This window comes from Pteronotus mesoamericanus, unplaced genomic scaffold, assembly GCF_021234165.1.
Source record: "Pteronotus mesoamericanus isolate MK-2021 breed Mesoamerican mustached bat unplaced genomic scaffold, CSHL_Meso_final contig_265, whole genome shotgun sequence".
In the NCBI taxonomy this organism is placed as follows: domain Eukaryota; kingdom Metazoa; phylum Chordata; class Mammalia; order Chiroptera; family Mormoopidae; genus Pteronotus; species Pteronotus mesoamericanus.
Window position 1 is genome coordinate 954822 of NW_026555113.1, and position 13886 is coordinate 968707.

At 64.9% G+C, this 13886-nt stretch overlaps 1 protein-coding gene across 3 annotated transcripts in view; it reads left to right on the forward strand.

Moving 5' to 3' along the window:
- Window positions 1–13886, forward strand: part of DPP6 (dipeptidyl peptidase like 6) — a 484609-nt gene that overhangs the window by 454826 nt on the left and 15897 nt on the right. For all 3 annotated transcript variants that reach the window (XM_054574779.1, XM_054574777.1, XM_054574778.1), the window contains exons 13-17: window positions 381–488; window positions 2613–2704; window positions 3530–3577; window positions 5061–5179; window positions 12698–12745. In XM_054574779.1, the coding sequence (XP_054430754.1) occupies window positions 381–488; window positions 2613–2704; window positions 3530–3577; window positions 5061–5179; window positions 12698–12745 (415 nt within the window). The remainder of the gene's footprint in view (window positions 1–380; window positions 489–2612; window positions 2705–3529; window positions 3578–5060; window positions 5180–12697; window positions 12746–13886) is intronic.

Sequence of the window (13886 nt, forward strand, 5' to 3'; positions counted from 1 at the left end):
ACTTATTTTCAGGCCGAGTCAGTTTGCCGTTGCTCAGAACTCTGTCCTTTACGATAGCCCATCAGTGGCCCCCAGGGGATTCCGCAAAAGCCATGGCTCCAGGCCACCTGAGCACGGGACTCTCGGGCGACACCCAGGTCCGCTCTGTAGTGGCGCTTAGTGTGTCCCCTGCCCATTCCCACGGCTCCTTGGGCCTTGCGAAGCTGCAGGCGGGACTCCGGATTCCCAGGAGGAAAGCCCCCCCGCAGCCTGGCCCCGTCGGCTGCCTCGGATTAGAGGTAGCACAGAAAGTGCCCCTTCAGACGTGCTTGTCCTCGTTCGGCCCCTTGGAAACAAACGAAGCCCTTGTCCTAAGACTCACGGGGCGCTGTCGCCCGCAGAATGAAGAGCCGGTGTTCTCCAGGGACGGCCGCAAGTTCTTCTTCGTCAGAGCGATCCCGCAGGGCGGACAGGGCAAGTTCTACCACATCACCATGTCGTCCTCCCAGGTAAAGGCCCGCGCTTCCGAAACCGGCGTGCCGGCTGGGCGAGGGCCGCCGCTGGCTGACCGCTCGGGGCGCGCCTCCCCTTCCAAGTCCCCGGGCCGAATCCCGGGCCCCGAAAATGGAAGGGCGTTCCCGAAGGCGGGGCGGAATGGGCGCGCGTCGGGCGAGAGGTGCCAGTGGGGCAGTGGGTCACGCCGTGCCCTTTCTGTTGCCACCAAGACCCAAGTGGCGCTTCTGACCCTTCAGGGTATCCGAGGGGACTCTGGCGTCTGTTGTTGGGCGTGAGCCCGAGGACGCGTGTCGGCTACTTGGTACGACGGCTCTGCGCCTGTCAGCCTGTCCGCTCCATCGAAGGGTGTCCCCTACAACTCCGCCCTGGAGGCGGGGGGCCCCGTGCACGGTGGTCCCCACAGCCCAGCCTGCCACGGCGCCCGCCCCATGCCCAGCCGGATGTGGGCGCCCGTCTGCCGGTCGCTGCCCTGAACCCGGGGTCCAGTCCAGCGAAGGGCAGAGTGCATGCGCGCTTGACATGCTGGTTCAGAGCCAGCGGGGACAGCCTGGGGCCCGTGTCCCTGCAGAGCGGCCACCTGGGAGCCTGCCTGCCGCCTCAAGATGAACGTTCAGGGACTCAGTCCCCGGGAAGAGGCGGGGTGGGGGCATTTGCGGGGGCCCAACCCTCACCCTCGGTGTGGTTTCCACTTGAGGAGCAGTCTGTTACCTGAGACCGCGGCAGGCGAGCAAGACAGGGTTATCAGAGCCCTGGCCAGGCGGCTCCGTTGGCTGGAGCACCATGCCATGCACCAGAAAGGTCGCAGGTTCGATTCCAGGTCAGGGCGCAGGCCTGCGTAGGTCATGAGTTCCATCCTTGGCCGGGCACGTGCAGGAGGCAGCCAGTCGATGTTTCTTTCTCTCTCTCTCGCTCTCTCTCTCTCTCTCTCTCTCTCTCAAATCCACAAACACATGCTCAGGCGAAGATTATTTTAAAAATAAATAGTGTTATCAGAAATCATCAGTGGACAGAGAGCTAGAAGGCTCATGCTATGACATGCCCCAAAAGGCATTGTCGACAGCACGTTCCAAGCGTGTCCCCATAATAGCGTGCGCGGAATAGCAGAGACCAGCTGTGACTCTGTGACGCGGGCCGGTTTCTTCAAAGGCGGGGCGAGGTCCAGGCGCTCCCGCGTCACGGGTGGTCCGGTTAGTCCTGGGGGCCTCGTGCTGAAGCCCCCACTCCTGCGTTTCCTCGGTCCGGGTTACTTTGGTCGCGACGCAGACACGTTCAGAGGTTCCATTCGGCCCCAGACTCCGGATTTGCTCTCGTGCGCGGGGGCCTGTGACGCCGCCCAGCAGGAAGCCGGCCCGCCCGCCGCCGGGAGCCCTCACAGCCCGGCCTTTCCCACGGCCGCTGTCCCGCAGGCTCGCCCCGCGCCTGTGCCGTCCCCTTCTGTGGCCCCCACGGTCCCCCTGGGGCATCTCGCCTGACTTCGCCACCACCCGATTGGCCGCTGCTCCCCAGGCACCTGCCGCATGGGGCAGCTGGCCCGTGGCTGCCACCCGGGCACCTGCACGCCCCTCTTCAGATCACGCGGGCCCCGCGGACACAGCCCCATCTCTGTCGCGCGAGGGTTGTTGCGGGGGCCCCGAGAGAGCGTGCGCGCGGACGCACGCAGCATGCAGTAAGGCCGCCTCAGGCCGGCCGTGTCCGCGCGCTGGGGACGCGCCCCCTGCCTTGCCCGGCTCCTCCCTCCCTCCTTCCTTCCCCGCTTCCCGCCTCCCCGTCTCCTCCCCCATCTCACCCACCTGCCCGCAGCCCCCTCCTCTCCCTGCCCCTCCCCCACCGTGACGCCTACTAACTGCATTTCTACCCCTTAAAGCAGCAGCACGTGAAGCCTCCTGAGAGGCACGCGTTGCAGGGGGCGCGGTGGGAGGGCGGCACCAGCCGGTCACCACCACAGACGTGGCCCACGCGCACCTTCGGCGGGGCAGGGAGCCGTGGGCTGGGTGGTCCGCCGAGACCAGGTGGCGGGGCGCGGCGGGGCGGGCGGCACCCTGCACCTGGCGGCTAAGGGCCCCGGGCCGGCCGTGGGCCCCGCGCTCCGGCCGCTCACGCCGGCCTGTGTGCTCCAGCCCAACAGCAGCAACGACAACATCCAGTCCATCACCTCCGGGGCCTGGGACGTGACCAGGATCCTGTCCTACGACGAGAAGCGGAACGTGATGTGAGTGCGCGGGCCCCGCGGCCGGGCGGGCAGCACCCCCAGCCCCGCCCCCCACACCGTGTGCAGATTAGTTTCAGGCACTGGGCAGAGAGCAAACGCGGCCACGGCCGTGTCTGTCCTGCGTGCACGGCACCCCGAGGTCCTAGTCCCCCCAGGAAATGTGCGTAGGTTCCCGCTCCCGGGCGGGAGCCAGGGCGGGGGCGGGGGGGCGCGGGTGGCGCTGGCCCGGCAGCCAGACCCGCAGGCGAGCCCGCGCGGGCAGCCGGGGTGCGATTCCGGCGCTCGTCCGTCTCTGGGGGCCGGGCGCCCTGCGGGGGCCTCGCCGGCTGCATCGCGTGCCACGCGGAGTGTGGCGCGGGGGGCTGCTCGCTCTCCCCCCCGCACACAGAAACAAGCTGAGGCAGAAAGAAGCGATTTCCCCCAGGTGGTCGGCCCCTGACGGGCGCAGCTGCGGCTGATTCCGTCCCTTCGCACCCAGGCCCAGGTGCGACTGGTCCTCCCCGACCACGTGCCTCTCCCACCTGGGCTCCTAACGAAACCAGCCGGCGGGGGTTGTGCAGCCAGGGTTCCTCCCCGGGGTCCTGCTCCTCCAGAAGGTTAATATCCTGCAAGGGGATTCCCGCGTCCGCACCCCGGGCAGCAGAGCCCAGCGGCAGATGCGGGGACCCCTGGGCCAGCAGAGGCGCCGCCCGGCCCGGAACGTCGCTGGGCCCGCGCGGAGCGCAGGGCGGGGTCCCTGAGAAGCGTCTGCAAGCGGGGGAGGGGGCCGGGAGCCCCACGCCCACCTGGGGCCTGCTAACCCCGCCCGCGTACTGGTCCCCCCAGCTACTTCCTCAGCACGGAGGACCTGCCCAGGAGACGGCACCTCTACAGGTATGGGACCCCCTCCCACGCGCGGTGGCTCCCTGCTTCAGGGGGCGTCCAGCGGGGCAGATTTCAGCCGCAGGTCCGGGGAGGCGGCCGAGGAGGCTCCCCCGCAGTGAGCGGTGACAGAGCCTGGGGAGAAGGGACAAGAGCTGCTCAGGCCACCCAATCAGCCGCTTCGTCGGTATTTCTGCTTTTGGCAAACTGAGTTCTTGCTCCGCCCTTCTTTGCTCCTGGCGGAACCGGGAGCCTTCTGGTGCTCTTTGCTTTCTGCCGTTATTCAGACACTCACCAGAAGGAATGTTCTGCCCGGCTGTTGCTGGGGGGCTGCCTGGTTTGGGGTGGAGCTAGCGGTCCCCACATCCCAGCTGCCTTGCTGTGTGACACTCGGTCAAGTCCTGTATCCTAAAGAAGGGGGCGGAGGGAGGGGGACCTCTGAATCCTGCAGAGGGACGAGGCTCTCCCGGGCGTGTGTGTCTGAGATGAGACTCAGAGGCATAAATGGGCACGCTGTGCCCTCCTGGGGCGTCCTGGGCACGCAGGCGGGGGCAGGCCACCGCCGGCACGCACCGCAGCCACTCAGAGGGACAGCGTTCCGTGGAGACCTAAGGGCTTGTGGCGGGTGGCTCCTAGCCTGACGGAGCCGAGGCCTGGTCTCCCCTCCCCCCGGCGGCGACTGTCCCCGGGACGGGGCTGCCTGTGGCCGGGAGGACACGGCCGACCCGTGGGTCACAGCCTTGCCCCCGCTGCAGGCTGTTCATCAGGCGTGTGTGTCAGGGCGTCTCAGATTGGTCCCTCACTGAGTCTGTCAACGGCGACCCAGGTGGGCCGCCAGCTGTCCCTCCGACCGATGTCCCCTCCCTCCCTGAAGCGGCTCCGCCCTCATAGATGGGTGCCCTGCGCTCAGGCCGCGCACCGCCCTCACAAGGCGCTCACTGGGGCCGAGCCTCGCCTGCGGGGGGCGGTCACAGGCCCTGGGCAGCTCTGACTCCACAGCAACACTCGCCCGGCCCTTGGGGCGTGAGATCGCTGATCAGCGTGACCCCGCGCTTCCTTCCCGCTGAGTGGGGGGCGAGGTCGCCCGGCCACTGCCCGGAGGACTGGCCTTGGAGACAGCCAGCGCGCGGCCCGGCGGGGTTTCTGGACTCCCTGCCTGTCACCCGCCAGTGAGGGACCCGCAGATACGGGGGCCTCTGTCCTCAGGAGCCCATCGTGTGCTCAGAGGGACAGATGTGGACACGAAGTGCGAGATAGCGACACCGAGCACCGCTGTCCCCACGTTGGGGCGTGCCCGGGCCGCCTAACAGCATAGGTGACCGAGGAGAGTGCCACAGAGGGACCGCACAGAGGCTTCCTGCGGGGGGGGGGGGACGGGCCGCACCGGGGGCCCGGCCGGGAGGCGCGGGCGGGGACTCCAGGGCGCCTTGCGGGAGGGGGTTTGGATCCGGGCTCTGCCGCCTGCCCCGGCTCACACCCCGCCTTCGCCCCGCAGCGCCAGCACGGTGGGCTCCTTCAACAGGCAGTGCCTGTCCTGTGAGCTGGTGGGCAACTGCACCTACTTCAGCGCGTCCTTCAGCCACAGCGCGGACTTCTTCCTGCTCAAGTGCGAAGGTGGGTCCCCGCCGCCCGGGCCCTGCCGCCGCCCGGACACGCACACCCGCGGGCGGGGGAGGGGCGGCCCAGGGCGCGCGTTCCAAACAGGGAAGGGTCCCGCCCAGCCCACGGTGCCGGCCCACCGGGAACGTGGCCGTCTGATGCCATCTGGAGACTTTACATCTTGTAAGGTTTACAGATCATCACATCCTTGCTGCGTCCGTCCGTTAATCCCAGATTTGTCTACCTTTTCTGTTAAAAAACAAGATGCCCTGTGAGCTCGCTGGGGTAAGTACCTCACACACCAATGAGACTACGCCTACAAAGAGAGCAAAACCACCTCAAGGATCCGCTTCTGACGCCTGTGCAAGGAATGAGGCTATGGAAGGGCAGTCTCCGCCCCGGCCGGGCTGCCCAGCGGGTTGGAGCGCCATCCCGTGCACTAAACGTTTGCGGGTTCAATTCCTGGTCAGGGCACGTGCCTAGGTGGTGGGTTCAATCCAGGGTCGGGGCACGTGTGGGAGGCAACCAATGTTTCTCTCTCTCCCCCCCTTCCCTCTCATCCCTTCTTCTATCTCTAAAATCAGTGAACATACCCTTGGGGCGAGGATTTTTAAAAATTCAGATACGGCTCCTGCCTTCAGGGACCCCTGTTTGGAGCTTGGGGAGGGCATGCACAGAAATGTCACTTTGTGGGCTCAGAACCCTTAGGAAGATGTTCTGGCGGCGGGAGCATGGCGCTGGGAGACCCGTAGGGACCCTCTAGCCAGGTGCTGGGAACTCGCTGGAGCCTACAGCGCACTTTGCATAAGGCGTTGTCCTTGCCTCGGAGAAGGTACAGACACGAGGTGCGCGGCTCTGCCGAACACAAGCTCCCGATTTAGGGCCTGGACACCGTCCTGAAAGCCCCAGCCCCCTCCTCCCTCCCCACTGGCAGCGCCGCCCCCGGGGGACAGATGGGAGGACCGAGACGCCGGCTGCACCCAGGAGCCCGTGGCTGGCCAGGGACGGAGCCAGGACTGGAATCCGTATTTATGCCGCTCCTGCAAACCCCAGGTGCCCGTGAACACAGCTTTTGCGCGCTCTGTGCAGAGGGGAAACGGCGCTTTTGTTGATCGTTTTCAACCAGATGTCCCCTCTGTGGACCCAAGTGAACCGGTCACTAGCGGAGCCTGAGATGCAAACGGGCACAGCCCCCCGCAGGTCTGTGCCTCTGCCTGGGGCGGTTGTGGGGTCCACCGCCACCTGGGGTTTCCCGGTGCCTGGTATCCCGCCCCCCCCGTCCACACCACGCCTCCCCCACTGCCCGCCGGACCCCCCTGTGGCCACCGGGGCGGCAGTGGGCAGCTCCGGAAGTCTCTCTTTGATGCCCAGTGTTTGCCAGGCACCAGCGGAGCCCCGGGTGTGCAAAGAGGCCCCGCCCTCGCGTAGCCCGCAGCCTGGTCGCATCAGCAACATCAGGCCCCGGCCCAGGGGACCGGCGTGAGCGGGGAGCCGGCGTTGGCTCGGGGGACGGGCAGCCGCCTCGCCCACGCCGCGGGTGCCGACTGTCGGGGGAGCGAAGGCCACAGGTCCCGTGCTCCAGCCCCTTACTGTCAAGGAGGCAAACAGACAGCCACCCCAGGGCAGTGAGAGGCGGGGGCGGCGCCGGATTTGGGGACGACGCAGGGGGCAGGCGAGGGAGCAGCTGGTGATGGCCCACGGAGGGAGGAGGGGACCTCCTGGGCCCCTGACGCCCCATCTGTACAATCGCGTGGCAGCAGGGCCTGCCGTGAAGAGCAGCGACCCCGGTTGACTTACTCCTTTTTTACGAAGCGGGGACAGCAGGGCTGGGGATGGTGCGCATCGTGACGTGGCTGCCGCGGGTCGCGCCGGGGTCACAGGTGGTGGTGGTCATGGTACCGAGAATGACGTTATTGATGAGGATGACGATGGTGCTGGAGTCGATAACGGTAATTACGTTGTTGGTGCTGTTTTTGGTGGTGGTGGTGGTGGTAGTGATGTTGATAATACGGTGATGATGTTATCGTTGATGAGGATGAGGATGGTGATGATGGTGATGCTCCCCCAGCGGTGACCCCATATCTCAGAAGCAGGGAGGGGGAACCTTCGGTCCTTCTTGCCTGTTCCCTGTCGGGGGAGCCATTTCACCTCTTGTTTCTGAGGACTAGAAAAACAAAGGTACGCAGCAGTCTGTTAATGGCCATTATGCCTCTATTCTGGGCAAAAATTAGGCTAAAATGACCATGGTTTGTCGTGGGACATGTCTGCGGACAGGCTTTTGCACACTTCTGGGGGTAAGGCAGAGTCGGCCTTCGCGTCTGGCTGGAGCGGGTGTCGAGCGGGGGGCGGGGCCCCAGGCCGTCCGGGCGGCGCGGGAGGCTGGCGGGGTGCAGCGCGTCTTTGTGCGGAGAGTGGGAGGGAGCCTGTCCCGACTCGCTGCCGAGACAGACGTCACGCCCGTGTCTGGTGGTCACACTGAGGCTCTCGCTTGCCTGGGACCCTCTTCCCTGGGTGGGGAGACACCCTGCCCCCTAGGTCCTAAGCATAGCATCAAATGTCTGCCCCCCGCCCAGGATTCCCAGCTACCACTCAGGAGCATTTCCATTATTCATTATTGTGAATAACAGCGCCCAACTATTTTGCCGCCACTGTGGCCGAGAACCGCAAAGAACGTCGGCTTCGTTTGGCCCTTACAAACGGCACAACGGTCCACATCGAACACGTGAGGCGAGCACAGCTCAGACACCGGGGCCCCATGGTCGGAAGTGGGAGATTTCAGACGAGACTCATGTCTACGCTCTGAACGGTGTCCCATCTGGGCTGCTCCTTCGGCATCGGCAAAGAACGGGGTTCGGAATAACGTCGGGGCCGGCGCCGGGCGGCCGCAGTGCGCAGGAGCCACCGGAGGGGGGTTTGCTCGCGAGCGCGTGCGCGCGCACGCTCTCTCTCTCTCTCTCTCTCTCTCTCACACACACACCCTCACACACACACCCCCACACACACACACACACACACACGAAATGCCAATGTCACGTCTGCATGAAAAGATATCCCGCTTCCCTCGAGATTTGAAAAATGTAAATTCCAGCACTGCCAAGACACAAGCCTTGCCCGTAGTGTGGTACAAAAGAAATCGGACGCTTTTTCCGGGTTATGGCACAGAGCTCGTACCCTGCTGGAGGCTGACAGCTGTCCCTCACGGGGTGCACATGGCCCCGGGGCCCCCGCCCCCTCGCGGAGGCTCGCCCGTCGGCGTGTGAACCGCGGCAGGGCTGGGACAGTCCGGGAGCCCCGTGTGTGCCGCACGCCCCTCGCTCCGTCCCCCTGGGCGTGACCCCGGCAGGTTCAGAGGGGCCGGGGCTCAGGCGAGGACACCGCGTGAGGAGCGCCTGGCAGGGCCACCGCGAACCACTCACGGGGACGCAACGTGAGCAAGGAGTAGGCTTCCTTCGCTCACAGCACGTGGGGGCTTGTGTTTGAAACCACAAGTTTATTCAGTGAAAACCGACTACAAAACCTTTTCAACAACGCAGCTGCGTGGCTAGTTCCTGGGTTAACCCACAAGCGCCGTCTCGCCCGTGGGCACAGGTGCGTAAGAGGGTTTTCTGTCGTCCTGTTTACAGTAACAAAAAAAGGGGAACAGCCTAACTGCTGCCTACATCGGTAGGGATGGGACGGAACAATTATGGGGCATTGCCGTAACGGGGTACCGGGCATCTGGTGACGATGATGCGTCACCAGCTTTTAAACCCGTCTGTCCTTGTATAGGGCGGTACTTCCCATTCTGTGGCTCATGCGCACGCAGCATTATAATGTTCCTCCTCGTCCCTGCGGGCGGGCACATAGCTACTCGCTCGCCCCACGGGCTCTGATAACTGCGGGGAAGGGGTGCCCCCCGTCAGGCCTCCCTCTCCCGCCGGTAGCTGGCTGGGCGCCTGGCCCCTCAGATATTGTTCCTGTTAAGGACGCCACGCCTCCTTGTCTGCAAGAGCACGGGGTCTCTGAGACGTCGCCCAGGCCCGGAAGCGTCCCGCTGCTGTTAGATTGTCCTCCAAAGTGGCTGTGCTCGCCCACACTCCTGCCCCGTCAGACTAAAGACTGAGATCCAGCGTCTCACACTGCGGTACGTTGGCGCCGCGGGCACAAGCCTGCAGGAGCCGAGTAGGGCTGCTGAGGAGAGGACCCGCGGGCGTCCCTCCTTCGTAGGGCGGCCAGGAGTCGGAGCTGACCCAGCCGCGTGACGCACGCACAGCGCACTGTGGGTGACCTAGACATCGTGAGGACTGCATGCCGTGCGGCAAAAACACCTCCAAGATGCGGGGCCCTGGCTGGGTGCCTCTGTTAAATGGAGGGTCATTCCGCCCCCGAAAAGGGCGTGGGATCAGTCCCCGGTCAGGGCGCGTGTGGGAGGCAGCCAGTCAATCCATCTCTCTCTCCCTCCCTCCCTCCCTCTCTCTCTCAAATCAATAAAAACATCCTCGGGCGAGGATGAGAGAAAATTTAAATAGGCAGGGAGTGATAAATATTGTACTACCGTCAAGATAACAGTTACATCCGGGAAGGCAGCAGGCTGTGAACCAGGAGGGGTAACAGGTCGCCTCGAATCTGTGTTTAAATATTAAAGCAAACAAAGGCATGATGGTGTAACATTAAGATTTGATAGCGCTGCCAATTGACATACAAGTGTTCTACTTTTATCTGTGTGTTTCCAGTATTGGCTCACATGCAACTAGGAGCCCATAGATGCAGAGGGACTTTGCAGGACATTTTAGAAACGCGTAGGTGGCTTCTGGGTGGTGGGGGTAACAGCCTCTTTCACTGGCCCCCTGTTCCTTTCTTGGGTGTTTGAAGTTTTCTAGAAACCTGTCTCGAGTTCACGAATGTAGAAGTGAGATAGGATGTCCTATGGCGTGGACAGGACACGCGGCTTGGAACACGCCCGCCCGTGAAACCAGTCGCTCAGACCCGCCGCAGGGCGCCAATGCCTGGGAGGCGCTGAATACAGGCCATGGTTCACGTTGGTCCTCGGGATGCAGGAGGCGCTCGGGTGGCGGGCGAGCGTGCCCGCCCCGAAGTGAGCTGAGAGGGTGCCCGGCGGCCCGCGCCTTCGCGACGGCTTCTCCGTTCTCCCGCTTGAGCTCCCCTTGTGGGAAAGGGGGTTGCCGGGCCAGGGGGTGAAGTTGGATTTAATTATGTGGCCCCGCGGCCAGCGCCTACGTCCGTCCCAGGGAACGCGGTCCGTTGGGCCTTAAATCCGCAGACTCTCAGACCCTGCTGACCGCCTCCCCCTCCCCCCCCCGCCCCGTGGCCGACGCGCAGGGTGAGCAGTCAACACACAGGACGTCGGTTCCGTTTGGGTCCAGGGAGGTAACAAGTAATTTTTCAGTAGTAAGTCCCAGATACTGCGTGGGACGTACTTGCATTAATAAATAGGTTTCTGTTGTTTATATCTGAAATTCGCGCATCCCTGGGGATCCTGCAGTCCTACCCACAGGCGACGGGGAGGGGCACGCGCTGGGGGCAGGAGTCCGGGGGCCTGCGGACGCGGAATGGGCCCCAGGGGCGTCTGGGTCCGGACCCGCAGCTGCAGGTCTGTCTCCCAGCTCAGCCAGGGCCTGGGGCAGTGGGGGCTCTGGCTGAACCGGCCCGTCCCGCCTCCCGGTGAGGCTGTGACCCGTTTGCTTCCCTGCCACGTCCTCCTCGGGCCCGGGGCTGGGACGTCCAGTCTGCAGCCTCTGCTCAGGGGTCCGTAAGCCCCCGCTGGGGTGGGGTCCACAGCAGGGACCCTGGCTCTCCACTCGGTCCCTTACCGTACGGCCCCCGGAGGGGAGCGAGAGGCCCTGGGGACGGTCTCAGGATATGGAGTTCCAGCCGTCCCTCTGCCCAGAGAGTGCGGGTCATCCGGCGCAGACGTGGCCGCCCCGCGGGCGCATCAGAGACTCCCAGTCCCCAACCCGAAGCAGAGAGCAAGCGGCACGCCTGACCAGGATCCCCGACAGCTCTATCTCCCTGCCTCCCCCCTGCCTCCCCCCTGCCTCCCCCCTGCCTCCCCCCTGCCTCCCCCCTGCCTCCCCCCTGCCCCCCCCGCCTCCCCCCTGCCCCCCCCCTGCCTCCCCCCGCCTCCCCCCTGCCTCCCCCCGCCTCCCCCCGCCTCCCCCCTGCCTCCCCCCTGCCTCCCCCCTGCCACTTCCTCGCTCTCTGTTCACTCTCCCAAGGCCGCCAGGACCCGGGGGCAGCCCCCGCCCCGGCTGCGCTGTGCTCACTCGCACAGCGTTCCCCGCAGGAACACGCCGTGAAACGCCCCCTGGGCCCCCGTCCTGGGCCCAGACACTGGCAGGGAGGCAGCGCCCCCCCCCCCCGCCTGCCCGCGTGCACCCAGGGCTTGCGCCCGCTGCAGCAGGAAAGGACAGCGAGCAAGTGCACTGGGACCGCGCACGGGACAGTACCCGCCCGTGGCCCCTGCTGGGGTGGGGGAAGCAGGCTGGGGGCCGGGCACTCCTCTAGGCTGGGGGTTTGGAGGAGGCGTGTGGGCAAAGACTTCGTTAAGGAGAAAGACAAGCCCTGCTGGTGTCTGGGACCGAGGTTTGGACGGAGAGACCAGGCCCGGGGGCCAAGCTGGGCATCCTTGGGGACGCTGAGAAAGGCCAGCTCCCTGGGACGGACCGGGAGCAGAGGGGGGCGGGGCAGGGGCGTCCTCTTCCCGTGCTTCAGCGTGAAACGGAGATGGTTCCTCGGCTTTTTCTTTCTGAGACCCGCTTCCTGAGCCGCCCGGGGCTCTAACCTCAGGGCAGCTGGAGTGACTGGAGGGAAAATGGGGGGACACGGGGCAGCGTTTGCCAAAGTCGCCCTGTCACGTTCATGCGTCTTCACCCAGTGCCACAAGGGGCCAGTGGAGGGAGTCTCTCCTTCTGGAGCAGCCCCCCGGGGCAGCGTGGAAAAGGTGACGCAGGAGAGAGACCTGAGCGAGTCCCGACGCTCGGTGGTGCCTGCTTGGGGACGACGTGTGGGTGGTAGAAACACAGCTATGAGGGTGTCGGGCAGGCGATGCTCTGTGAAGTGACGTTTCGTGGCATTTCGGCACGTAAAACAGGCCCTCTGTCCCGGCCAGGTGCTTGGTGGGTTGGAGCGGCACCGCGCAAACCAAAACGCTTCGGTTCCGTCCCTGGTCAGGGCGCGTGCCTGGGTTGCGGGTCTGGTCCCCAGCTGGGGTGCGTGCGGGAGGCAACCGGTGGAGCGCTCGCTCTCTCTCGCTCTCTCTCTCTCTCTCTCTCTGAAATCAATGAACATCCTCGGTGAGGATTAAAAATGAATAATTAAAATAAAACACATGTAGGTTTACTGAGGTCATTGTCATTGCCAAGGGTACAAGGCCTTTAAGTGCCCACGGGCCTGGCCCTGCCGCCCATTCGCGCCGCCCCCGCCCGGGCCGAGGGTCGCAGGCGTGCGAGCGAGCGGGACCGAGGCTCGAGGCTCGGATCCGCCTCTGTCCTCACGGCCCCTAACAGCCTCTTTCTGCTTCTTTTCCCAACGCAGGTCCTGGTGTCCCCACGGTGACCGTCCACAACACAACCGACCGGAAAAGTAAGTTCTTCTGCTCTTTCCTCGTCTTCCTGCGACTTGGGGGAAGGGAGCAGGACAGGGTTCTGAGAGCCCGGCCGCGTTTCTGTTTGGGGACAGGGACGGCGGGTCCTGGGAGCCCGCGCGCACTCCGCCCGGTGCCGGAATCGCTTCAGTGCCAGGGAAGGACAAGTCCGAGCCCCCAGCCCGAGGTCCCACCCCTGACCAGGGCCAAGCCCGGAGACCCTCAGAGGCCACGCCGCGCCTCATTCGCAACACGCTGAGCCCCACTCAGCCTGTCCCCATCTTACGACCTGCCATGGGGACAGGACTCGGGGGTGCCCGAGGCTCCCCTGTCCTCGTGGGTCCAGAGCGCCTTCATGCAGGAGCTCAACGCCCATGCCACCGTGGGGACACACTTTCTGAGGGGCCCGGGGGAGCCCACAGCTCTTTTTTTGCTCGAAGGGACCCCACGGTTATCTTCTTATTTCCTTAAGAAAAGGCATCTCTTCCGCTTTGAACGTCTGTGGAAACTTAGACGCACACAGCTCACTCACTTGCTGATGGAGTTTTTCCCTTCGGCAGACCCTGTGGTCTGAAGGAAGCGGAATAGGTCGTAGGGGCCGGTCACTTCCTGGTGTCGGCTGTGCATTCGTGAGACGAGATGTCCCACCTGGGGGACGCGGCGCGGAAGGGGCCGGGCGCACGGAATTCGATGCACCATTTCTGAAAATCCCTGTGATGACCGGGGGGTGCAGCGGTTTAACGAGAGTTCAGATACTTCACCGCCGGCCCCCGAGCAAGTGCGATACAGCCCTGCCGGGAAACCATACCGCCCCTTCTCGCCCATTTGGCCGATTAGCAGCAGAAACCCATCGGCCCAACCGCACGGACAGGTGACCCCACAAAGGTCCTGGGCGACCTTCACGCCACCTGTGTGTGTCGCTGTATTTGAGCCCCTGGTTCGGGGCCCCCCTCCCACACCCTGGGACCCGGGAACTCTAGGTCTTGGAGTTGTCGTCACCTAAGTAAGGCGCTCACCACCACAGCCTCCGATCAGGGCTCCTAGAGACAACCCGGCTCCCGCCAACGCGGCGCCGAGTCCCTGCTGGCGCGGGAACAGGGCGCTGGAGGCCGCAGTCCCGCCTGGTGCGCCGGGAGGGCT